Source organism: Budorcas taxicolor, chromosome 7 (assembly GCF_023091745.1).
Source record: "Budorcas taxicolor isolate Tak-1 chromosome 7, Takin1.1, whole genome shotgun sequence".
NCBI lineage: Eukaryota > Metazoa > Chordata > Mammalia > Artiodactyla > Bovidae > Budorcas > Budorcas taxicolor.
The window spans coordinates 40391509-40418481 of NC_068916.1; the positions used below are offsets into that span (position 1 = coordinate 40391509).

A 26973-nucleotide genomic window follows, 5' to 3' on the forward strand; every position below is an offset into this window, starting at 1 on the left:
GTTCACTTGTTATTCACATAGGCAACTCCACCGGTCTCTACTCCATCCTATCAGGCTTCATCTCCTCAATCTTACCCAGACTCTTTTAGCATCTTCCGCCACTGTATCGATGAATTTCAAATGTAGAAAGTAGACTTTGTAAAACTGGAAAATAGAAGACTGGGGGAGTCCAGTAACTGAGCAAATGAACTCAGCACACTTCTTGACATTGGCTATTATACTGTCATCCTTCACAAGTGAGTTGAAATCTGCGGACTTCATGAGGCTGTAGATCTCTTGCTCAGATATGCCCAGGTTCTGGGCAATCTGACTGACCGACTCCTCATCCAAACCAAAATCGCTCTGATAATGTTTCAACTGCTGCTTCTGTTCAGACAAATTAAAGCCACAGAAGAAAGGCGTCAAGGGGATGAAGGCCAAAATGGCTGCCCTGACGGCTTTCAGCCAGACCTTCTCCTTGATCATAGCTCTCTTCATCTCAATGAAAGACTCAGACAAATTTGGGCACAGGAGGAGAGCGATGTAGCGCTTTTCAGCAGGGAGATCCTGCAGCAGTGTCTCCTGCAGTTTCGGGAAATCAAACTTCTTTGGCTTAAAGTTGGACACCAGGAAGACAGTCGGCTCAGATACAATTTTGCTGAGATTGACCAGGCAGTTGTCTCGGATCTGCTGAAGGACTGTCTCGTTTTTGAAAGATCTGGGTTTGCTTTTCCTTTCATTATATAAATCACTATCCACCTTGGTTCTAACAAAGTAGAATTTTTTTCCCTTCTCCTGAATCTTCTGGGCCAGGAAAGCATCGTTTGCGCTAAACCGTGAGGAAGAAATAATGATGAAAAAGTCATAGTTATCATCTCCCACTACTTCTTGATAAGGGTCTGGATTGGATTCGGGGGTCCCAGTTCCAGGCAGGTCCCAGAAGGTCATGTTGGGACACTTCGGATGTGGATAGGGAGTTTTCTTTGTGGTGGTTGGCACAACTCCAACAGAAGCAGATCCAGCCTGTTCATGACCAATTCCTCGCAAGACATTGATGAAACTGGACTTGCCAGAACCAGATTGCCCAATCACAGCCACATTCAGGGTAGCATTCTCGGCGCTCTGAAGTGCTCTCTGAATTTCTTCAGCCGCCTCTATTGGCTGCCCCTTCTCAAAGTCTGTTTGAATACGTTTAAGGCTTTCCTGAGGGAGGATCCCCCCAACTTCACTGACTAATGTTTTGTAGAAAGACGGTAACTCTGAGGTCAGTTGCCCAAAATCATTTTTTAAAATGAAGTTTAAGAGGAGTAGATCCATGCCAGTTAACTGAATAATCTGTGGAAAGGAAGAGAGAATGAGGAGATAAGGTGAATGAAGCAACAGAACAGACACAGAGTCAGCTGAGAAAACACTCTGGTCTTCACAGACCAGTCCCATCTCTCAGGCAGACTCATGTGTCTACAGTTAATTTATTTCCTCTGATGGCTTATTTTATTGAAGTATAGTTGATTTACAACATTGTGTTAGTTTCTGGTGTACAGCAAAGTGATCCAGGTACACATATATGGATTTATAGGTGGCTCAGTTGTGAAGAATCTGCCTGCCAATTCAGGAGACACAGGAGGCATGGGTTCTATCCCTGAGTCAGGAAGAACTCCTAGAGGAGTAAATGGCAACTCACTCCAGTATTCTTGCCAGGAAAATCCCATGGACAGAGGAGCCTGGGGGGCTACAGTCCATGGGGTCGCAAAGAGTTGAACACAGCTTAGTGACTGAACAACAACAGCAATTAATAGTTTATGTCAGCTAATCGCAAACTTCTAATTCATCCCTCTCCCCTCTTCGCCCTTTGGTAAGCCGAAGTTTGTTTTCTCTGTCTGTGAGTTTGTTACTGTTTTTAAAATAAGTTCATTTGTATCATATTTTAGATTCCATGTATAAGTGATGTCATATGATATTCACCTTTCTCTTTCCAACTTAGTTCACTTAGTCTGGTAATATCTAGGTCCATCTATGTGGCTGCAAGTTGCATTTGTTCATTCTTCTTTTATGGCTGAGTAAGTATGTCTTGATGGCTTTTGTTTCCACCATTGCAGAAGACACTGCCTGTTTTCTATGCTGATAATTTATATGCTCAAGGAGTCAGGCCATTGTGGAAGACAGAATAATGGTTCCTAAGTTGTCCACACTGTGAACTCCATAACTTGGGAGTGTGCTACTTTATGTAGCAAAAAGCACTTTTTACTTGACATTAGTTTTTAATTCCACTGCTAGACAAAGCCTAATGCTTAACCTGTCCATGTTTGATTATTGCAGGTAAAAAATATCATCTAAAAATGTGAGGACAAGAATAAAGGCTTAGTGTGTGCATCAGTTTTTGAAGGTAATTAACTTAATGATGCTCAGATGAAGAGATTTTCTTGGCTTTATTATTATCCAAGTGGGCTAAATATAATCACAGGAATCACAGGCAAGATGGAGGCAGGGCCAAATGCTGAAAAGAAGATAGGATAGTAGAGCAGAGGTTGGAGTGAAGATCTAGGAAGAGGGAGGAAAGGCAGTGTGCCAAGGAATGTCGGGCAACTTCTAGAGGCTGAAGTAGACAAAAGAATGGATTCTCTCCTGGAGCCTCCAGATAGAACAGGTCCTGCTGACACTTTGATTGTAGCTCCTTAAAATTCATTTTGACTGCTCACCTCCAGATCTATAATAGAATTAACTTGTTACACAGCAAGGGGAAACTAATACAGACAGTCTGTACTGTCATGACCCCTGAATACAGAGACCAGCACCTTTCCATTCTGCAGGAAGACTCACTTAGGTCAAGATGTTAGTGAGCACAGAAGGCTTCCAGAAGGACCTCATTTCCAATAAGCTGCAGCAAATCAGGACGGGACCTAGCTTGTGGGAGAGGTAGGAAGCAGAGACAAGTCCACCAGGTGGTGACCACCAGGACATATGTTCCAAACATGTGTTATAAAATCTGTTTCCCATATGTCTTGGAGAAGAACCCAAAACACAGTCATTGTGGTATAGCTGCCCAGTGGGAGCTTAATATCTGTTTACCTCACTTCATGGACCAATCTGGATAGAATATAAAATGTGTAACAAGAAGTTGTAGAGGAAGTAAATAAGAGCTCTAATTTTCCCTACCCAGTTCAACACAGTTTTGAAACATGGGTATCTGCTGAAACCGAGGTAATTTAAAGACGTTATTAATATTACATCGATGGAATCTCGTATCATTTACTATGAGCAAGGAAGGTCATATCAAGAAACTGTGATTGAAGAAATATTTATACACATAAGGTTGTCTCAGAAATTATCAGTGCTCTCTCCATTAGTGGTGTGCTGAATGCTCTCCACCCCCACCCTACATATCAAGCAAGGACAATCTTAAGAAAATAAGGGAAATCATGATTCTCCAGTGTAAAACAAATACATGTTAAGGATTTTATTAACTAATGACTTATGAAGGAAGTGAGCAGATGTTACTGCTAGTTGAATGAATACTCAGGAAGAGATACAATTATAGTTCAAGAATACTGAAATGAATGTCAAAGTGAGACAAGAATGCTGTTTTCTAAAGAGAGGGTGGGAAGTCTATTGAACTGCAACAGACAGATTTTATATATGTCTGCTGGTCTCATACATTCACAGGTGAAATTAATGCTCAAAGTGATTGTATGAATAAATGGACCCTTGCAAGTTGCCTGGGTCATGCAGGCGGAGCCATCATGAATGGATTAATGCCCTCATAAAAGAGACCTCAGAGATCTAGCTTAACCCTTCTGTCACATGACTTTACAGGAAAAGGCACCCACCTAGGAAGTGTGCTCTCATCAGACACCTAATCTATAGTTGTCTTGATCTTGGTTTCCAATTCTCCAAAAATAAGTGAAATAGATTTTTTTTTTTTTAAACTAGGGAACCCAGTCTGTGGTATTTTGTCATAGCCTGCATGGATTAAGAAAATGGCAAAGAAAAGAATTACTTTTCATTCCTCTTAATTATCAAAACTCAGAGAGATTTAAATAGCTCTATGGTAATAAGGCTAGAATCAGAAAACTCTCAATGTGCATCAAACATTACACAATTTGCTGCTGCTGCTAAGTCACTTCAGTCGTGTCCAACTCTGTGTGACCCCATAGACAGCAGCCCACCAGGCTCCACCATCCCTGGGATTCTCCAGGCAAGAACACTGGAGTGGGTTGCCATTTCCTTCTCCAATGCATCAAAGTGAAAAGTGAAAGGGAAGTCGCTCAGTCGTGTCTGACTCTTCACGACCCCATGGACCGCAGCCTACCAGGCTCCTCTGTCCATGGGATTTTCCAGGCAAGAGTACTGGAGAGGGGTGCCATCGCATTACATAAATTACCATTGGTGAAAGCAGTAAACATTCTCTTATTCCAAATTTTCTTATAACTTTTTCAATTTAAAAACAGGTGAAGAAGAAAAGGCATCTGTAAACACGAGGGTAATCTGTTTTCCAAAGAGGTTGGTGTGAACTTCTGGATGGAATTGCAGCTCTCTATCAGCCACGCCTGCCCTCAGTCCTTCAAGCACAAAGCCAGAATTGGCCACTGCAGATATACAGCATGCTTCCTCACCAGCTCTAGAGAGAAAACAGATTTCCTATGACAGAGAGCAGATCCAAATGTTTCCATGAAAACAGCAGATGATGCACAGGAACACTTCCCAGAACTGTTTTTACTAGGAAATGCAATCAGAGTGTGCTTCTGTGCTCACTGTAAAGAACAAGGGTTAGCAAGTCTCTGTGGTCCCTGGGTAATGAGGCCCAAATGGGAGGCATCCAGAAGCCTCTAACCTAAGTGTCTCTCTCAGGAAGAATTTGAGCAAACTCTGGGAGATACTGCAGGACAGAAGAGCCTGTCATGCTACAGTCCATGGGGTTGCAAAGGATCAGACACGGCTTAGTGTGTGAACAATAACAGGAAGATGTGGTTGATATTTTAGAACTCACATTTTGAAAAAAAAATGGGAGGAACTTCCATACCATATATGGTATATTTTCAGTATATTTTGTACATCTTGAAAATAAACAAAGCATATTTTATTCTGTACTTCGGTGCCAGCATAGAGATAAACCAACTGACCCTCAGGACACAACACTGATCCTTATGTTTGACTCAAGCATGTGTGGAATTGTGTTTAATAGGATATATATAGCACTTCAGTGAGTAAAGAAAGTACCGTGTAGTAATGGAGCTGGAAAAATTGGTTATCCTGGTTATCCATATGGAGAATGTTACTGATTCTCTGCTTCTATCACTATTGATAATCAACTCTAGAAGGAGAGTAAAGACTGACATTTCAAACGGAAAACTCTAGAAGAAAATATAACTGATCTTAGAGTAAAAAATTTCTTAAACAAGATACCCAGATGATAGCTATATAAAAAAGATTGACAAATGAGGTGGCTTAGACTACATTAAAATGAAAAGCTTCTTTTCATGAAAAGAAATGCTTAAGGGGGGTAAAAATTTCTTTAGACATATGGAGAAGATATTTGCACAAATGTGTTAGACTCAAAATCAATGCAAAGATGATATTTATTAAAATGGTAGAAACACTAAAAAGCAAGACATTCTAGTATGGAAGTGGAAGAGAGGAATAAACAGATCTTTCTCAGAAAAAGAAAAGAAAAAACCACATGTGATCAGTAAGCACACAGGAACTTCAACAGCCCCCTTAGTAATTAGTCAGATGGAAGTCTGTGCACAATGCGATGACAGTGCATATCAATTCAACTGGAAAATTTTAGAAGTTTGACAACACTGAGTATCAGGGTCTCTGAAACTTTGAAAAGCCAGTATGGATAAATTTTACAAAATTGTACATTCATGTATTTTGTGACCCAGCCTCTCCACTCTTAAAATGGTACCGAGGAGTCAGCGTGCAAAAAAGTACAGGTGACATGTAAAAAGTGTTCCTAATAGCAGTCTGCATGTTGACAGAGGATGGATAAATAAAATGAGTTCCACAGCACTGAAAAGAATGATCTATTGTTATGCTTCTGCAGCTGCTGCTAAGTCACTTCAGTCGTGTCTGACTCTGTGCGACCCCATAGACTGCAGCCCCCCAGGCTCCTCTGCCCCTGGGATTCTCTAGGCAAGAATACTGGATTGGGTTGACATTTCCTTCCCCAACGCATGAAAGTGAAAAGTGAAAGTGAAGTCACTCAGCCCTGCCCGACTCTTAGCGACCCCATGGACTGCAGCTTACCAGGCTCCTCCATCCATGGGATTTTCCAGACAAGAGTACTGAGTGGGTTGCCATTGCCTTCTCTGCCATTGTTATACATAGGTTAATAAACACTATGTTTTAGTAACAGGATGTTGAGTTTAAAATATATAAACAGAAGTTAGTAAAAACAATAGGAAAAAAAAGTAGAATACCTTTTATATCAAAGAGTGGTCTTCCTATATTTTCTTCGAAGAGTTTTATAGTATCTGGCAGGCTTTCTAAAGAAACATTTCTCCAAGAAAGGCATACAGACGGGTAAAAGGAACATGAAAATATGCTCAGCATCACTAAACAAGAGAAATATAGAGCAAAACTACAATGAGGTTGATACCTCACACCAGTCAGAATGGTCCTCATCAAAAAATCCACAAACAATAAATGCTGGAGAGCGTATGGAGAAAAGGGAACCCTCCTATACTGTTGGTGTGAGTGTAAACTGTTACAGCCACTGACGAATGGTATGGAGGTTCCTTAAAAAACTAAAAACAGAGCTACCATATGATCTTGGGAAACGAGTATGTCAAGGCTGTATATTATCACCCTGCTTATTTCACTTATGTGCAGAGTACATCATGCAAAATAACAGGCTAGATGAAGCACAAACTAGAATCAAGAATGCCGGGAGAAATAACAATAACCTCACATATGGAGATGACACCACCCTTATGGCAGAAAGCGAAGAAGAACTAAAGAGCCTCTGGATGAAAGTGAAAGCGGAGAGTGGAAAAACTGGCGTAAAACTAAACATTCAAAAAACTAAGATCATGGCATCCAGTCCCATCACTTCATGGCAAATAGATGGGGAAACAATGGAAACAGTGAAACTTCATTTTCTTGGGCTCCAAAATCACTGCAGATGGTGACTGTAGCCATGAAATTAAAAGACACTTGCTCATTGGAAGAAAAACTATGACCAGCTTAGACAGCATTTTAAAAAGCAGAGACATTACTTTGCTGACAAAGGTCTGTCTAGTCAAAAGTATGATTATTCCTGTAGTCATGTATGGATGTGAGAGTTGGACCATAAAGAAGGCTGAGCACTGAAGAACTGATGCTTTCGAACTGTGGTGTTGGAGAAGACTCTTGAGAGTCCCTTGGGCTGCAAGGAGATCCAACCAGTCCATCCTCAAGGAAATCAGTCCTGAGTATTCACTGGAAGGACTGACGTTGAAGCTGAAACTCCAACACTTCGGCCACCTGATGCGAAGAGCTAACTCATTTGAAAAGACTCTGGTGCTGTGAAAGATTGAAGGCAGGAGAAGAAGAGGACGACAGAGGATGCCACAGTTGGATGGCATCACCGACTCAATGGACATGAGTTTGAGTAAGCTCCAGGAGACGGTGATAGACAGGGAAGCCTGTTGTGCTGTAGTCCACGGGGTCGCAAAGAGTCGGACATTACCAAGCGACTGAACTGAACTGATGATCTAGCAGCCCCACTCCTGGGCAAATATCTGGAGAAAACCATAATTCAAAAAGATACATGCACCCCAATGTTTGTTGCAGCACTGTTTAGAATAGCCAGGACTTGGAAGCAACCTAAATGTCCCTCAACAGAGGAGTAGAAGATGTTGTATATATAATCTATGGACCATTACTCTGCCATAAAAGAGCAAAATAATGCTTTTGCAGCAACATGAATGCAAATAGAGATGACCATACTAAGCAAAGTCAGAAAACAAGAGACAAATACCATAGCTTTCACTTATATGTGGAACCTAAGTGAAGTGAAGTGAAGTCACTCAGTTGTGTCCGACCCTGCGATCCCATGGACTGTAGCCTACCAGCCTCCTCTGTCCTTGGGATTTTCCAGGCAATAGTACTGGAGTGGATTGCCATTTCTTTCTCCAGGGACCTAAAGTATGATGCAAATGAACCTGTCTATGAAACAGAAACAGATTCACAAACATAGGGAACAGACTTGTGGCTGCCAGGGGAGGGTGCAGGGGAAGGAAGTACTGGGAATTTGGGATTAGCAGATGTAAACTATTATACATAGGATGGATAAGCAACAAGGTCCTATTATATGGCACAGGGAACTATATTCAATATCCTATGATAAATCATTATAGGAAAGAATATATAAAAAAGAATGTCCATATGTATATAACTGTCATTTCTCTGTACAGCAGAGATTGGAGAAACATTGTAAATCAAGTATATGTCAATAAAAAGCTAAGTTAAAATTACTTAACTAAATAACTAATAAGGATCTATGGTATAGCACAGGGAATGCTACTCAATACTCTGCAATGGTCTATATGGGAAAAGAAATCTAATAAAGCGTGGATATGTGTAAAAGTATTAACAGATTAACTTTGCTCTACACCTGAAACTAACACAGCATTGTAAATCAATAAACAATTTTAAAAGGTAGAATACCCTTAAATATATTTTCAAGATAACATAACAAAATATTGTTTAGGCAGGCATATTAAGTGATAACATAACAAATGAAACAAAGCTGTCAAACACAAACTTTATGAAGTTGTTACCCAAGGGCTGGTGACAGGGCATGGAGCAGACAGGAACATATAAGTAGGTATAGTTATGGAAGGTGTTCTGTTTCTTGGAATGGTTGTACAATGTGTAGGTGATAAAGGATTTTATAAAAGAAAATATCTCAGTTCTTTGCACATTGGTGCTGCATATATTCTTTCATCTGTAGTCACAAATCTCTCCCTCCTTCGCTAGTTTGGGAATATTCTGTCTGACATATAGAGACAATCAATGTTATGATGGAAAAAGGAAAACTGAGAAATTCTTAAAGGAGGTGGTGGGGACAAGAGAGACTGGCATTCTAGGAAGAAAAAACTGTAAGGCAAAGATGAAAACTCACAATGAACTTGGCAACCAGCTACGGATTCAGATGAATACACACAGACACCGTATTGAAGACCTCAGTATTAAAAATACTGTTCAGGTTTCCTCAGGGCTGGGCTCGTCCTGATTTTGAGGGTCACTGCAAGTCTCATGCCCCATTTGATAGACTCTGGTATGGAGTGGCCATTTCTCAGTGGGCTGGGGCATGATGTCCCTGAATGAACACCTCACAATCAAGAGTCAGACTTTGTAGCCCTAGGTCGACTAAGATCACATAAATCTTCCTAAGGACAAGAGATGACACAACTTGTCAGGGTCACTACTGGGCACCTACAGAGTCGAGCTGGTCCTTGGACACAAGCACTGCTTCTGCTTTTCAGGATGAACTCTTAGCAGGCCCCATCAGAGGTCTGTGAGCCTCTGCAAAGATGCCCCCTTCCCACACAGATTAGGAATCCAAAGCAGAATCTAGGCAGAGTCCACAAGAGACACACGAAGGTTGCTTGCTGACTGCACTTTAGAGTCACATTTTGAAAAGCTTTTCTGTTTGGATTCCACTTTCAAGGCTAATCCGGCCATTAAATGCCTGATATGGTTTGGGACTGGGTTCAAAGGAATTCACAGGGTCCAGGAAGGAGACCAGATTCAGCTTCTTTTGCTTGTACCACCTCCTTTCATGTTTCGGCACCTTTCAACAAACACTTAACCCATAAAATGCTTAAATGTCATCCCTTCACAACCAGAGCTGGGCAGGCTGGAGTGTGGACCATGAGGCTGAGTGCCAGGCCTCCATTTTAGACCAGACTAGGCTCACAGATTCAGGTAAGAAAAGCAGGGAACAGGAGAAAAGGGAAGAACGTTGTGTCAGTCTGAGTGTGGGCTGGAAAAGAATTTCCAGACACAGAGTATTGCAGAAGGAAGTGAGTTTACTAAGCACAACAAGCACTGCATATATGTACCACAACTTCTTTATCCATTTATCTGTTGGACATTTAGGTTGCTTCCACGTCCTAGCTATTGTAAACAGTGTTGCAATGAATGTTGGTACACGTGTCTTTTTCAGTTATGATTTTCTCAGAGTGTAGGCCCCGTAGTGGGATTTTGGGGTCATATGGTAGTTTATGGGGCCTCTCAGATGCTGCTAATGGTAAAGAAACTGCCTGCCCATGCAGAGACATAAGAGATGCAGGTTCAGTCCCTGGGTTTGGAAGATCCCCTGGAGGAGGGCATGGCAGTCCACTCCAGGATTCTTGCTGGAGAATCCCATGAACCGAGGAGCCTGGCACGCTACAGTGCATTGGGTTGCAAAAAGTCAAACATAACCGAAGCAACTCAACACGCATGCATGGTAATTTTATTCCTATTATTTTAAGGAATCTCCATACTGTTCTCCATAGTGGTTGTATCCATTTACATTCTCATCAACGGTGTAAGAGATTTCCCTCTTCTCCGTACCCCTTCCAGCCATTTTTACCACTGAGTAATCAGCCATAAAGAGGATCTCATTTTAAAAAGGATACTCATTTTATGGTTAAGTAATCAGTCATAAAAAGGAGCTCATTAGAAGTCAGTTCTAATGTGTGAATGAACCTAGAGCCTGTATAACAACACACAGTGAAGTAAGTGAGAAAGAGAAAAACAAACATTGTATATTAATGTGTATATATGGAATCTGGAAAGAGAGTACTGATGAACCTGTTGGCAGGGCAGCAGTTGAGATGCAGGCATAGCAGACTTGTGGACACGATGGGGGAAGGAGAGGGTGGGACAAATCAAGGGAGTAGCACTGAAACATATACTTTACCATATGTGAGAAAGATGACCAGTGGGAATTAGATGGATGATGCAGGGAGTTCAAACCGGGTGCTCTGTGACAGTCTAGAGGGGTGGAATTGGGTGGCTTAAGGGAGTGGGTATATATGTATACCTATGTTTGATCCGCGTTGATGTATGGCAGAAATCAATATAATTTTGTAAGGCAATTACCCTCCAATTAAAAATAAATAAATTTTTCAAAGAAAGTTACTCTGGTCACCTGCTCCCAAAAGACATAGAAGTATGTTTTATTTAGAATTAAATCTGTTCAGACCACAAATTCAGCACCCACAGGACTAGCAAATTCTTGTCTGGGATTTGCAGCTGTGTATTTCAGCTATGGTCCGGCAGCAGGGCTGTTTTCTTTTATTTAAAAAAAAAAAAAAAGAAGAAGAACAAGAGGGGTAATGTGGGTGCTGTGAGCACAGCGGCTGACCTCCTGACAGACAAGGGAGACAATGGGACAGCGTTAGAACAGCAGGCAGGCTCAAGGGAGATCTGACACTTTTTGTAGGTTAGTAGAGAAGGAAATGGCAATCCACTTCAGTGTTCTTGCCTGGAGAATCCCAGGGATGGCGGAGCCTGGTGGGCTGCCATCTCTGGGGTCGCACAGAGTCAGACACGATTGAAGCGACTTAGCAGCAGCATCAGCAGCAGCAGCCTATTTGTATGGCCTCAAGACAAAGAAAAATACTGCCGCAAGGGTGGCATTAGTTAGGGTGCTAGGGAGTGTGTCCTGGGCTGGGCATTTTGCGTAATTTGTGGTCAAGAAGTTGGCCTGTAAGGATCAGAGGGGATTTCAGCAATGGTTACTTGGGGATCAGTCAGTTTTGGAGACGACCTTGATTCTGGGCTCTACTTCTGTGGCATTTATGTTAGGCTTCCCACCTTTGGCCTTGGGAGAGGACTCCATAGAGGATGGGCATAAAAAGAGTTGCCTAGAGCCCTCAGGCTGTGGTGTGGACCAGCAGTTTTCAGCCTCATTTTATTCAGAAAACCCTCTGCAAGCGGTTTAACTATAAACGCAGGAAGTAGGAAATGGGTGGGGTCTGTGAATTACTCTGCAAATGCTTGCTAAGATTTTCAGTGGCAGTGGTAACGGTTCTGTGGTGACTGACATGGCTAGACTTCTAATATTTTCATCTCCTTTGGGCATAACATGTTCAGGGGGAGGCAGGTATATCTGGACATTAATATGATCTCTGAAATTCAGAGGCAAAGTACACAGCCCCTGGTTTGCAGTGTTATGCCCAGTGTCCGAGTCCCCAAAACTGAGAGAATAAGACATCCACAGCAATGCAAAAGCATAAAGGGGTTTATTGCTAGCTCGACCTAGGACTCAAGTCTCATCCAGCGCAGTGGAGTCTTGACGAGAGCCCCGAGCTCTGAATCACATCTACTTTTATACAGATGGTTCTTTGTTCCTGTAACAGCATAGCCGATTGGTTAAACCGTATGTGCGCCGGGACTTTTAAACCTCGCTTCCATATCCGGATTGGCTCAGGTCTGGCGTGGGTGGGGGGCTATGGGGATTTTTTTCTGATTGGTCAAGCTACACTGCCTGTGGGAGTTCCCAGTGCCTCAGCTTTCCTAGAGACTAAACCTCAGGCCTAGCCTGCTCCTTAGAGCCTGTCCTGGCTTCAGTTTGGTCCTAACAGCAGAGGCAAGGAATGGCTCAGAAAATATCCTGTCTCCTGGTCCCAATCAGGTAGACAAAATTCCAAACAGTCTAATAAATAATCTCCAGACGGTTGTAGAGGTGAAATCTCACCTGCCCTGGTTCAGTCCCTCCTCCAACTGAGGCAATTGCTTCAGGGAGAGGAAAAGAGGCAGCTTCTTTCCTGGAAAGAGGAAAAGCTGCCTCTTTTCCTCTCTTTCTTTCTCCTGCTGACCCCATTATAAGAATAGGAGCTGACTGAGAGGATGACACCAGCAGCAGGGATCTTAGCCTGGAAGCAGGGCATTTAAATGTTTTAAAAACTTGTGACTTTCAAGGGATACAAAGGAAGGAACATTGAGCAATGAGAAGACATTCTGTTTCAAAGTGAAAGAAAAATAAGATGAGTGACCAGTGTAGGGGAGCAAAATTACCACCGCAAAATGTTTCTCTGGTATTAGGATTATTTTAGGTTGTTTATTTTTCAGAAACACAATGCTCAGGAAACTTTCTTTTTTCCCTCCCCCTTAACTGCTTAAAAGCAGTTAGATAGGGGACTTCCTCCAAGAAAGGAGCTCTATCACCAGAGGTAACTAAAACCAATAGGAGCTGGGCATAGTAGGCTGGGAAATTGACCAAGGCCTATTTGCTCCCATTCTGCTCTGTGTCCCACTTCTCTATATGGCAAGACAAGTACTTGTTTACCAAACTTTTGCTCTTCCCATTGCTATGTGCACTGTCTTCCTCACCTTTGACGTACTAGACCCCTAAACCCACCAGCTTTGCTCAGAATGAATACATTCTGCTTGCCTGATTGCCTCTGAGTCTCATATTCTTCTAGAGCCACCCCCTTACCTATGTATAGTAATTATATTGCTTTTTTCCCCTCCCTGTTGATCTATCTGATGTCAGTTTAATTCTTAGACCAGCTACAAGAACTTAGAAGGGTAGAGGAAAACCTTTTCTGCCCCCATATCATTTTTTTTAAAAAACTAAAGCAGTTTAAAAAGTGTGCTGACCAAACTTGTTTTGATTGCACCTCCCCACCGCAAGCTGAGATCTAAGATTGGGTGTGTCTGTGTTGCAATGGAACAAAATGTGCGGCCCCAAATGAGTCTCCTTGGCATTAGGGTTATCTAGAAGAACTAATTTTAAGAAACCAAAGACTCAAGAAGAGCTTTACTTTCCCCTTAACTGCCTTAAAGAATTTAGAGAAAGGGCCTATTCTAGAAAGGAGAGCTATCACCAGAGATACCTCCAGAGTATGCGCTAGGTAGAGTAGACTTGGGGAAACTTAGCAAGGCCTATTTGATCAAAGCATTCTCTGTTTCCCATTGCTCTCTGCCTGGCATGGCCAACATTTACCGTACATTTGTTTTTACATCTTTCTAAAATTGATTTTCCCCTTTGAAGTCCTAGGCTCCTACCTTTCTCCTGAAATCCAAAAGGCATAAAAGGATCAATTGCATGAATGTCTGTGTGTTATATATTTGGAGTCCCCAAACATAGAAAATTAAATTTGTTTTTTTCACATATGAATCTGTCTCATATCATTTTAGTTATGAGACCAGCCCAAAGCACTCACAAGTGTAGAAGAAAATTATTGCCTCCCCTAAAACAGGCTCAGTCCTGATGCTACTCCACATACATTCACCATTTAGGTCTTCTTATCCTGTCCCATGTTGCCCAGCACCACCACTGTGCTGAAGGTGCTGAAGTCTTCCCTAACCTCACTCACATATACCACTGTTTACACAACATCTCCCACTTGTGTGTCTAGGATGATCTTTAAGAACTGAACAAGGCCAAACCTCACTCAAGTCCCCATCCCTTTCCTTCTATAGTCTTCTCCCTTCCAGGTAATGTCAGTGCCACCCTTTGTTTGCACATGGGGTCATCCACATAATTGTCTTTCTCTCTTATCTACACATCTACAATCCTGTGACCTCCCCAAATCTATCTGGAATCCAGTTACTCTGCTTATTTCCATCATCGTTGCCCTAGCCTCGGGCAGTTCTCAGCTTGTCACTCACTCTCTTGACCACCTGAGAAGGACGACCAGGTCTTCTGCACCAACTCTCAGCTCTCCACCAGCCAGCTTTGCCCTTCAGGCCTCCAAGCAAAAGGCCAGCATCCCATCACTTCAAGTACAAAGAATTTGCCCACTTACCTATCAAAAGAGGAAAGATATTTCTGGTCAGATCTCAGATCTGAAAGTTTCCACTAAGTGAGCAGAAAATGCAGTCTGGTGAATTGCTCCCTGCAACCCCTAGCACAGGAACACTCCAGAGAACTGTCCTTGTCCAGGCAAATGCAGACAGAGTAGAGAGCAAGGACAGGTAAACCTCTAGCCTGCGTGGGAAATGACGCCCAGGATGGGAGGCAGTAAAGAATATAAGAGCCTGTGGCTTGAGACCTTCCTTGGGGCGGCGGTGGGAGGAGGGGGGTGGGGGGGGGGAGATGATAGTTGATAACCCGTTTCTAGGAAATGAAAACGAAACCATGGCAATCATGTTCCTAGGAAATGAAAACGAAACTATGGCAATCATGTTCACATCTTTCTCTACAGCAGAAATATTTCCCAGAAAAGAAATATACAAGAGTGTAACTTTAGAAAGCTCGGTGAGTAACGAGCGGGCACAGAGGTACTAGGGGCGAGGAAAAGCAGGTTTCCAAGGACCCCTGGGAGGTCATCTAATGAAGACAGCCAGGAGAGCACAAGGGACAGAGAAGGAGGAAAGCTGTGAGCAACTTTTCAAAGCTTCCAGTGAGTGAGGAGAGAAACATTTCTCTAACCGTTCTCTGTCTTTATGGTTTTTTTCCTTAATTTTAAATTTTATGTTCATAATTACAGAAAACTAGCCAATCTGATCACATGGACCACAGCCATGTCTAACTCAATGAAACTAAGCCATGCCATGTGGGGCCATCCAAGACAGACAGGTCATGGTGGACAGGTCTGACAGAATGTGGTCCACTGCCTGAGGGGATAGCAAATCACTTCAGTATTCTTGCCTTGAGAACCCCATGAATAGTATGAAAAGGCAAAATGACAGGAATTTGAAAGTGGAAATCCCCAGGCCAGTAAGTGCCCAATATGCTACTGGAGATCAGTGGAGAAATAACTCCAGAAAGAATGAAGGGATAGAACCAAATCAGAAACAATACCCAGTTGTGGATGTGACTGGTGATAGAAGCAAGGTCCGATGCTGTAAAGAGCAATATTGCACAGCAACCTGGAATGTTAGGTCCATGAATCAAGGCAAAGTGGAAGTGGTCAAACAGGAGATGGCAAGAATGAATGTCGACATTCCAGGCATCAGCGAACTAAAAATGGACTGGATGGGTGAATTAAACTCAGGTAACCAATATGTCTACTACTGTGGGCAGGAATCCCTTAGAAGAAATGGAGTAGCCATCATGGTCAACAGAAGAGTCTGAAATGCAGTTCTTGGATTCAATCTCAAAAAAACAGAATGATATCTGTTTGTTTCCAAGGCAAACCATTCAATATTACGGTAATCCAAGCCTATGCCCCTACCAGTAACGCTCAAGAAACTGAAGTTGAACGGTTCTATGAAGACCTACAAGACCTTTCAGAACTAACATCCAAAAAAGATGTCCTTTTCATTATAGGGGACTGGAATGCAAATGTAGGAAGTCAAGAAACACCTGGAGTAACAGGCAAATTTGGCCTTGGAATGTGGAATGAAGCAGGGCAAAGGCTAATAGAGTTTTGCCAAGAGAACGCACTGGTCATAGCAAACACCCTCTTCCAACAACACAAGAGAAGACTCTACACATGGACATCACCAGATGGTCAACACCAAAATCAGATTGATTATATTCTTTGCAGCCAAAGATGGAGAAGCTCTATACAGATAGCAAAAACAAGACTGGGCGCTGACTGCGGCTTAGATCATGAACACCTTATTGACAAATTTAGACTTAAATTGAAGAAAATAGGAAAAACGACTAGACCATTCAGGTATGACCTAAATCAAATCCCTAATGATTATACAGTGGAAGTGAGAAATAGATTTAAGGGCCTAGATCTGACAGACAGAGTGCCTGATGAACTGTGGACAGACCATGGCATCTTGTCCCATCAGTTCATTTCAGTTCAGTCGCTCAGTTCTCTCTGACTATTTGCGACCCCATGAACTGCAGCACACCAAGCCTCCCTGTCCGTCACCAACTCCCAGAGCTTACCCAAACTCATGTCCATTGAGTCAGTGATGCCATCTAACCATCTCATCCTCTGTTGTCCCCTTCTCTTCCTGCCTTCAATCTTTCCCGACATCAGGGTCTTTTCAAATGAGTCAGCTCTTTGCATCAAGTGGCCAAAGTATTGGAGTTTCAGCTTCTACATCAGTCCTTCCAATGAACACTCAGGACTGATCTCCCTTAGGATGGACTCGTTGGAGCTCTTTGCAGTCCAAAGGACTCTCAAGAGTCTTCTCCAATACCACAGTTCAAAGGCATCAATTCTGTGCTCAGCTTTATTTATAGCCCAACTCTCTTGTGCTTCTTTCAGCCCAGCGCTTCTCATGATGTACTCTGCATGTAAGTTCACAACCTGAGCATTAGCGTATTTCCTCAACTGGGAACACTCTTCCAACTTACAGGTTCATGTTGTTTCTGTGCTCAAGGTCCAAGGAGCAGTATCTTTCACAAAACTTTTTTCAAAAATGCCCCAGTGGAGAGAACCAATTTGTCAGCTGTTGTTCGGTTGCCAAGTTGTGTCTGACTCTTTGCGACCCCATGGACTGTAGCACACCAGCCTTCCCGTTCATGGATCACTGCCTTGTCATGGTGAAGGGGCTTGAATAACTCAATGAAGTGAGGAGCGATGCCATGCAGGGCCACCCAGCATGGATGGGTCATAGTGGAGGGTTCTGACAAAACATAATCCACTCTAGGACGGAATGGCAAACCACTTCAGTATACTAACCATGAGGATCCCATGAACTGTATAAAAAGGCGAGAAAAATTTGTCATCTACTACTCAGTGATTTGGGCTTCCCTGATAGCTCAATTGGTAAAGAATCCACCCACAATGCGGGAGACCCCGGTTTGATTCCTGGGTTGGGAAGATCCCTTGGAGAAGGGATAGGCTACCCATTCCAGTGTTCTTGGGCTTCCCTTGTGGCTCAGCTGGTAGAGAATTCATCTGCAATGCGGGAGAATTTCGTTCAATCCCTGGGTTGGAAAGATTCCCCTGGAGAAGGGAAAGGCTACGCACTCCAGTATTCTGGCCTAGAGAATTCCATGGACAGTCCATGGAGTCGCAAGGAGTCGGACACGACTCAGCCACGTTCACTTTCTTTCTTTCAGTCAGTGATTTGGGACAGAAGACAGCATGGGAACTGTTTTACCACTGACCAGATTTTAAGATGACTGAAAGAATTTCTCAGTCAGTAACACTGAGGTGCAGAGATTAGAAGAAGAAGGCCTCTTTCCTTTCTCACTAATACCAGCCCTCTGGCTGTCATGAAAGGAGTTTTTACTCACAGAGTAAGACATATGGGGATGAAAGGAGTGTATGGTACACTGATGAGATATGTCTGGCGATGGGCTGAAGGCTACCAAATGAGACAGGTTCACCCAGTGCTTAAAATGTGGTCAGCTATCATATGATCTCCTGAAGGAGCTACAGAAGCCTCCTCTGAAAGAGTCTGGAGGGCCCTCAGATGCTGCCCTTATAAGAGCCTGATGCTTATACACATTGATAGGTGGACTCACAGGTCTCAGTTTGGAGACATCTCAAAGTTCTGTCCTCTCCCACCAGACTCTGAGACTTTCCTTCTTCTTCTCAGCCACCTCCCAATTCCCCACTTTGCTCTGCCTGTGAAATCATTCAGTCCCTTCTGAATGCCGTGTTAGGTATAAGAAACTTCCCTTTCACCCTTGGACGATGTTGATTAAAGCAAAGCACTGGAAATGCCTCTCTATTTTCCTCCTCCTGAGTTCCTTCTTCCCAGATGGAAAGATTCATTAGCCCTGCCTGTCTCATCTGGGAAGAGGGAGCTTTGAAAATAAAAAGCACAGATGTAAATATTTGATGACTCTCGTTTTGTAGCAAGGGTGTTTCCACAGGGACCCACACAAGATACATTTGAGTTGTGCTTTGCAATCTTGTTGGAAGGCCACTGAAATGGAGTAAAATGGTCCAGGGACCTTGGAAAGTCATGACTTCTGGAGAAGGAGAAGATTGTATGAGTCCCTGTGTTGGCCACATCTGATTGACAAGCTGAGGTAGAGGTAGAAGGAGGATTTCCTCAATATCCATGCTCTTTATAAGGACAATTAGGCCTAGGGGCAAGTTGACATACAGACTGCATTCTGAGAGTGTAAATACTGCACAAGGATGTACATTAAGAATTGAGGAAGAAAAGAATTTTTAAAATCAATGCATCCATAACAGAAGGTCCCAAGCTCCTTCCCTTTTAACATCTTGCATACGTATTAAATATGAGGCAGCACACACAGTGATCGCCTTCATCCCCCACTGACTGCATCCTCTCCTGAGCAGTGGGGGAGCATGGAGGAGCAAAGTGATAGTGGGCCACGCATGCCCTCCTCCACATCTCAGTGCCCTCCAGCCTCTGAGAGGACCTCCAGAACATGGGAATTTGAGGGATGACTTCCACCATGTACATACCTTACTCAGTACAGATCCTGATCCACTATCCTATACCAGTGATGGAAGAAGGAAGAAAAGTCACATATGTGAGTCTAATTGCTATACCATCAGGAATGAGAAGCCTAAGACTGAGATAGGTGATGTTGGTGTGTGCTAGGTCGTATTTCAGAAGTTTGATATAAAATTTGGTGAGTGAAAAACACTCTCATTTTCTCTCTTCTGCCAGTTCATTTATTCTGTGCTTTCCTTCCTAATTCATTTCTACTCTTTCATATCTCTTGTCCCTCATATTGTCTTGTTAACCCAGTGTTGAAAAAGTTCTGGAAATATAAACCCTGAGTTGGTTTCCTTCCCCCTTCTCCTCAGAAATATCTGAAAATACGACATTCTATACTCTTTCTCTAATCCTCTCTCAACTATTTCTCCTATGTAGTTTTCTAAACTCTTCACTTGACCATGGTCCCAAATGTGTGTGTTTTCCTCATTTTCATGAGGAAGACATTGAGATGATAATGTCCTAATGATGATAATGATAACAGGGGATCATAATTCATAAAAATCCAATGGATAACAGTCATCCTCATTGTTGCCAACATTTTATTATCTGAATAAATCATGCAAAAGAAAACTACTTCATAACACTGGAAGATAAATGAAAGGTCCATGGTACATTTCTATCATGATTCGAGGAAAACAGCTCAGAGAGTGCAGTAAACAGGCTATGGTCAAATTCACTTGTAGAGCAGTAAAGTATCAATGTGGAGCAATGGCCTTACTCAAACAGAGAGAAAATATTTTCCAATTGGGAAGCATTGGCCTTGGTGGTATGTAGAAGATCCTGACCCACTCAGAGAACACAACAGGTGAGGTTCACTTGTTATTCACATAGGCAACTCCACCGGTCTCTACTCCATCCTATCAGGCTTCATCTCCTCAATCTTACCCAGACTCTTTTAGCATCTTCCGCCACTGTATCGATGAATTTCAAATGTAGAAAGTAGACTTTGTAAAACTGGAAAATAGAAGACTGGGGGAGTCCAGTAACTGAGCAAATGAACTCAGCACACTTCTTGACATTGGCTATTATACTGTCATCCTTCACAAGTGAGTTGAAATCTGCGGACTTCATGAGGCTGTAGATCTCTTGCTCAGATATGCCCAGGTTCTGGGCAATCTGACTGACCGACTCCTCATCCAAACCAAAGTCGCTCTGATAATATTTCAACTGACTCTTCTGTTCAGACAAATTAAAGCCGCAGCAGAAAGGCGTCATGGGCAAGAAGGCCAAAATGGCTTCCCTGAAGGCTTTCAGCCAGAGCTTCTCCTTGATCATAGCTCTCTTCATCTCAATGAAAGACTCAGACAAATTTGGGCACAAGAGGAGAGAGATGTAGCGCTTTTCAGCAGGGAGATCCTGCAGCAGTGTCTCCTGCAGTTTTGGAAAATCAAACTCCTTCGGCTCAAAGTTGGACACCAGGAAGACAGTCGGCTCAGATACAATTTTGCTGAGATTGACCAGGCAGTTGTCTCGGATCTGCTGAAGGACTGTCTCGTTTTTGAAAGATCTGGGTTTGCTTTTCCTTTCTTTATATAAATCACTATCCACCTTGGTTCTAACAAAGTAGAATTTTTTTCCCTTCTCCTGAATCTTCTGGGCCAGGAAAGCATTGTTTGCGCTAAACCGTGAGGAAGAAATAATGATGAAAAAGTCATAGTTATCATCTCCCACTACTTCTTGATAAGGGTCTGGATTGGATTCGGGGGTCCCAGTTCCAGGCAGGTCCCAGAAGGTCATGTTGGGACACTTCGGATGTGGATAGGGAGTTTTCTTTGTGGTGGTTGGCACAACTCCAACAGAAGCAGATCCAGCCTGTTCATGACCAATTCCTCGCAAGACATTGATGAAACTGGACTTGCCAGAACCAGATTGCCCAATCACAGCCACATTCAGGGTAGCATTCTCGGCGCTCTGAAGTGCTCTCTGAATTTCTTCAGCCGCCTCTATTGGCTGCCCCTTCTCAAAGTCTGTTTGAATACGTTTAAGGCTTTCCTGAGAGAGGATCCCCCCCCCACTTTACTGACTAATGTTTGGTAGTAAGATGGAAACTTTGAGGCCAGTTGCCTAAAATCATTTTTGTTAATGAAGTTTAAGAGGAGTAGATCCATGCCAGTTAACTGAATAATCTGTGGAAAGGAAGAGAGAATGAGGAGATAAGGTGAATGAAGCAACAGAACAGACACAGAGTCAGCTGAGAAAACACTCTGGTCTTCACAGACCAGTCCCATCTCTCAGGCAGACTCATGTGTCTACAGTTAATTTATTTCCTCTGATGGCTTATTTTATTGAAGTATAGTTGATTTACAACATTGTGTTAGTTTCTGGTGTACAGCAAAGTGATCCAGGTACACATATATGGATTTATAGGTGGCTCAGTTGTGAAGAATCTGCCTGCCAATTCAGGAGACACAGGAGGCATGGGTTCTATCCCTGAGTCAGGAAGAACTCCTAGAGGAGTAAATGGCAACTCACTCCAGTATTCTTGCCAGGAAAATCCCATGGACAGAGGAGCCTGGGGGGCTACAGTCCATGGGGTCGCAAAGAGTTGAACACAGCTTAGTGACTGAACAACAACAGCAATTAATAGTTTATGTCAGCTAATCGCAAACTTCTAATTCATCCCTCTCCCCTCTTCGCCCTTTGGTAAGCCGAAGTTTGTTTTCTCTGTCTGTGAGTTTGTTACTGTTTTTAAAATAAGTTCATTTGTATCATATTTTAGATTCCATGTATAAGTGATGTCATATGATATTCACCTTTCTCTTTCCAACTTAGTTCACTTAGTCTGGTAATATCTAGGTCCATCTATGTGGCTGCAAGTTGCATTTGTTCATTCTTCTTTTATGGCTGAGTAAGTATGTCTTGATGGCTTTTGTTTCCACCATTGCAGAAGACACTGCCTGTTTTCTATGCTGATAATTTATATGCTCAAGGAGTCAGGCCATTGTGGAAGACAGAATAATGGTTCCTAAGTTGTCCACACTGTGAACTCCATAACTTGGGAGTGTGCTACTTTATGTAGCAAAAAGCACTTTTTACTTGACATTAGTTTTTAATTCCACTGCTAGACAAAGCCTAATGCTTAACCTGTCCATGTTTGATTATTGCAGGTAAAAAATATCATCTAAAAATGTGAGGACAAGAATAAAGGCTTAGTGTGTGCATCAGTTTTTGAAGGTAATTAACTTAATGATGCTCAGATGAAGAGATTTTCTTGGCTTTATTATTATCCAAGTGGGCTAAATATAATCACAGGAATCACAGGCAAGATGGAGGCAGGGCCAAATGCTGAAAAGAAGATAGGATAGTAGAGCAGAGGTTGGAGTGAAGATCTAGGAAGATGGAGGAAAGGCAGTGTGCCAAGGAATGTCGGGCAACTTCTAGAGGCTGAAGTAGACAAAAGAATGGATTCTCTCCTGGAGCCTCCAGATAGAACAGGTCCTGCTGACACTTTGATTGTAGCTCCTTAAAATTCATTTTGACTGCTCACCTCCAGATCTATAATAGAATTAACTTGTTACACAGCAAGGGGAAACTAATACAGACAGTCTGTACTGTCATGACCCCTGAATACAGAGACCAGCACCTTTCCATTCTGCAGGAAGACTCACTTAGGTCAAGATGTTAGTGAGCACAGAAGGCTTCCAGAAGGACCTCATTTCCAATAAGCTGCAGCAAATCAGGACGGGACCTAGCTTGTGGGAGAGGTAGGAAGCAGAGACAAGTCCACCAGGTGGTGACCACCAGGACATATGTTCCAAACATGTGTTATAAAATCTGTTTCCCATATGTCTTGGAGAAGAACCCAAAACACAGTCATTGTGGTATAGCTGCCCAGTGGGAGCTTAATATCTGTTTACCTCACTTCATGGACCAATCTGGATAGAATATAAAATGTGTAACAAGAAGTTGTAGAGGAAGTAAATAAGAGCTCTAATTTTCCCTACCCAGTTCAACACAGTTTTGAAACATGGGTATCTGCTGAAACCGAGGTAATTTAAAGACGTTATTAATATTACATCGATGGAATCTCGTATCATTTACTATGAGCAAGGAAGGTCATATCAAGAAACTGTGATTGAAGAAATATTTATACACATAAGGTTGTCTCAGAAATTATCAGTGCTCTCTCCATTAGTGGTGTGCTGAATGCTCTCCACCCCCACCCTACATATCAAGCAAGGACAATCTTAAGAAAATAAGGGAAATCATGATTCTCCAGTGTAAAACAAATACATGTTAAGGATTTTATTAACTAATGACTTATGAAGGAAGTGAGCAGATGTTACTGCTAGTTGAATGAATACTCAGGAAGAGATACAATTATAGTTCAAGAATACTGAAATGAATGTCAAAGTGAGACAAGAATGCTGTTTTCTAAAGAGAGGGTGGGAAGTCTATTGAACTGCAACAGACAGATTTTATATATGTCTGCTGGTCTCATACATTCACAGGTGAAATTAATGCTCAAAGTGATTGTATGAATAAATGGACCCTTGCAAGTTGCCTGGGTCATGCAGGCGGAGCCATCATGAATGGATTAATGCCCTCATAAAAGAGACCTCAGAGATCTAGCTTAACCCTTCTGTCACATGACTTTACAGGAAAAGGCACCCACCTAGGAAGTGTGCTCTCATCAGACACCTAATCTATAGTTGTCTTGATCTTGGTTTCCAATTCTCCAAAAATAAGTGAAATAGATTTTTTTTTTTTTAAACTAGGGAACCCAGTCTGTGGTATTTTGTCATAGCCTGCATGGATTAAGAAAATGGCAAAGAAAAGAATTACTTTTCATTCCTCTTAATTATCAAAACTCAGAGAGATTTAAATAGCTCTATGGTAATAAGGCTAGAATCAGAAAACTCTCAATGTGCATCAAACATTACACAATTTGCTGCTGCTGCTAAGTCACTTCAGTCGTGTCCAACTCTGTGTGACCCCATAGACAGCAGCCCACCAGGCTCCACCATCCCTGGGATTCTCCAGGCAAGAACACTGGAGTGGGTTGCCATTTCCTTCTCCAATGCATCAAAGTGAAAAGTGAAAGGGAAGTCGCTCAGTCGTGTCTGACTCTTCACGACCCCATGGACCGCAGCCTACCAGGCTCCTCTGTCCATGGGATTTTCCAGGCAAGAGTACTGGAGAGGGGTGCCATCGCATTACATAAATTACCATTGGTGAAAGCAGTAAACATTCTCTTATTCCAAATTTTCTTATAACTTTTTCAATTTAAAAACAGGTGAAGAAGAAAAGGCATCTGTAAACACGAGGGTAATCTGTTTTCCAAAGAGGTTGGTGTGAACTTCTGGATGGAATTGCAGCTCTCTATCAGCCACGCCTGCCCTCAGTCCTTCAAGCACAAAGCCAGAATTGGCCACTGCAGATATACAGCATGCTTCCTCACCAGCTCTAGAGAGAAAACAGATTTCCTATGACAGAGAGCAGATCCAAATGTTTCCATGAAAACAGCAGATGATGCACAGGAACACTTCCCAGAACTGTTTTTACTAGGAAATGCAATCAGAGTGTGCTTCTGTGCTCACTGTAAAGAACAAGGGTTAGCAAGTCTCTGTGGTCCCTGGGTAATGAGGCCCAAATGGGAGGCATCCAGAAGCCTCTAACCTAAGTGTCTCTCTCAGGAAGAATTTGAGCAAACTCTGGGAGATACTGCAGGACAGAAGAGCCTGTCATGCTACAGTCCATGGGGTTGCAAAGGATCAGACACGGCTTAGTGTGTGAACAATAACAGGAAGATGTGGTTGATATTTTAGAACTCACATTTTGAAAAAAAAATGGGAGGAACTTCCATACCATATATGGTATATTTTCAGTATATTTTGTACATCTTGAAAATAAACAAAGCATATTTTATTCTGTACTTCGGTGCCAGCATAGAGATAAACCAACTGACCCTCAGGACACAACACTGATCCTTATGTTTGACTCAAGCATGTGTGGAATTGTGTTTAATAGGATATATATAGCACTTCAGTGAGTAAAGAAAGTACCGTGTAGTAATGGAGCTGGAAAAATTGGTTATCCTGGTTATCCATATGGAGAATGTTACTGATTCTCTGCTTCTATCACTATTGATAATCAACTCTAGAAGGAGAGTAAAGACTGACATTTCAAACGGAAAACTCTAGAAGAAAATATAACTGATCTTAGAGTAAAAAATTTCTTAAACAAGATACCCAGATGATAGCTATATAAAAAAGATTGACAAATGAGGTGGCTTAGACTACATTAAAATGAAAAGCTTCTTTTCATGAAAAGAAATGCTTAAGGGGGGTAAAAATTTCTTTAGACATATGGAGAAGATATTTGCACAAATGTGTTAGACTCAAAATCAATGCAAAGATGATATTTATTAAAATGGTAGAAACACTAAAAAGCAAGACATTCTAGTATGGAAGTGGAAGAGAGGAATAAACAGATCTTTCTCAGAAAAAGAAAAGAAAAAACCACATGTGATCAGTAAGCACACAGGAACTTCAACAGCCCCCTTAGTAATTAGTCAGATGGAAGTCTGTGCACAATGCGATGACAGTGCATATCAATTCAACTGGAAAATTTTAGAAGTTTGACAACACTGAGTATCAGGGTCTCTGAAACTTTGAAAAGCCAGTATGGATAAATTTTACAAAATTGTACATTCATGTATTTTGTGACCCAGCCTCTCCACTCTTAAAATGGTACCGAGGAGTCAGCGTGCAAAAAAGTACAGGTGACATGTAAAAAGTGTTCCTAATAGCAGTCTGCATGTTGACAGAGGATGGATAAATAAAATGAGTTCCACAGCACTGAAAAGAATGATCTATTGTTATGCTTCTGCAGCTGCTGCTAAGTCACTTCAGTCGTGTCTGACTCTGTGCGACCCCATAGACTGCAGCCCCCCAGGCTCCTCTGCCCCTGGGATTCTCTAGGCAAGAATACTGGATTGGGTTGACATTTCCTTCCCCAACGCATGAAAGTGAAAAGTGAAAGTGAAGTCACTCAGCCCTGCCCGACTCTTAGCGACCCCATGGACTGCAGCTTACCAGGCTCCTCCATCCATGGGATTTTCCAGACAAGAGTACTGAGTGGGTTGCCATTGCCTTCTCTGCCATTGTTATACATAGGTTAATAAACACTATGTTTTAGTAACAGGATGTTGAGTTTAAAATATATAAACAGAAGTTAGTAAAAACAATAGGAAAAAAAAGTAGAATACCTTTTATATCAAAGAGTGGTCTTCCTATATTTTCTTCGAAGAGTTTTATAGTATCTGGCAGGCTTTCTAAAGAAACATTTCTCCAAGAAAGGCATACAGACGGGTAAAAGGAACATGAAAATATGCTCAGCATCACTAAACAAGAGAAATATAGAGCAAAACTACAATGAGGTTGATACCTCACACCAGTCAGAATGGTCCTCATCAAAAAATCCACAAACAATAAATGCTGGAGAGCGTATGGAGAAAAGGGAACCCTCCTATACTGTTGGTGTGAGTGTAAACTGTTACAGCCACTGACGAATGGTATGGAGGTTCCTTAAAAAACTAAAAACAGAGCTACCATATGATCTTGGGAAACGAGTATGTCAAGGCTGTATATTATCACCCTGCTTATTTCACTTATGTGCAGAGTACATCATGCAAAATAACAGGCTAGATGAAGCACAAACTAGAATCAAGAATGCCGGGAGAAATAACAATAACCTCACATATGGAGATGACACCACCCTTATGGC

General features: G+C 42.2%; 2 protein-coding genes and 1 pseudogene across 3 annotated transcripts in view; all 3 read right to left on the minus strand.

The window, feature by feature from the left end:
* LOC128050853 (T-cell-specific guanine nucleotide triphosphate-binding protein 2-like) overlaps positions 1 to 14834 on the minus strand; it is a 35066-nt gene extending 20232 nt beyond the window's left edge. The window contains exon 1 of the mRNA XM_052643277.1: positions 14712 to 14834. The gene's annotated coding sequence lies outside the window, so the exon portion shown is untranslated. The remainder of the gene's footprint in view (positions 1 to 14711) is intronic.
* On the minus strand, positions 58 to 26490 carry LOC128050857 (T-cell-specific guanine nucleotide triphosphate-binding protein 2-like). 2 transcript variants are annotated; one of them, XM_052643280.1, is made up of 2 exons: positions 26456 to 26490; positions 58 to 1314 (listed from the first exon to the last, which is right to left on the minus strand). In XM_052643280.1, exon 2 carries the CDS (start codon positions 1294 to 1296, stop codon positions 58 to 60), a length of 1239 nt encoding a protein of 412 aa, XP_052499240.1. In that variant the 5' UTR covers positions 1297 to 1314; positions 26456 to 26490. The 2 variants fall into 2 exon arrangements, with proteins under 2 accessions (XP_052499240.1, XP_052499239.1); XM_052643279.1 differs by lacking the exon at positions 26456 to 26490 and adding an exon at positions 6399 to 6433.
* LOC128050856 (T-cell-specific guanine nucleotide triphosphate-binding protein 2-like) lies at positions 20093 to 21353 on the minus strand (annotated as a pseudogene).
* Positions 26491 to 26973: the final 483 nt, after the last annotated feature.

Bases quoted from the DNA above. Each gene is read 5' to 3' on its own strand.
- LOC128050857 (XM_052643280.1), bottom strand. From the start codon at position 1,296: ATGGATCTACTCCTCTTAAACTTCATTTTAAAAAATGATTTTGGGCAA.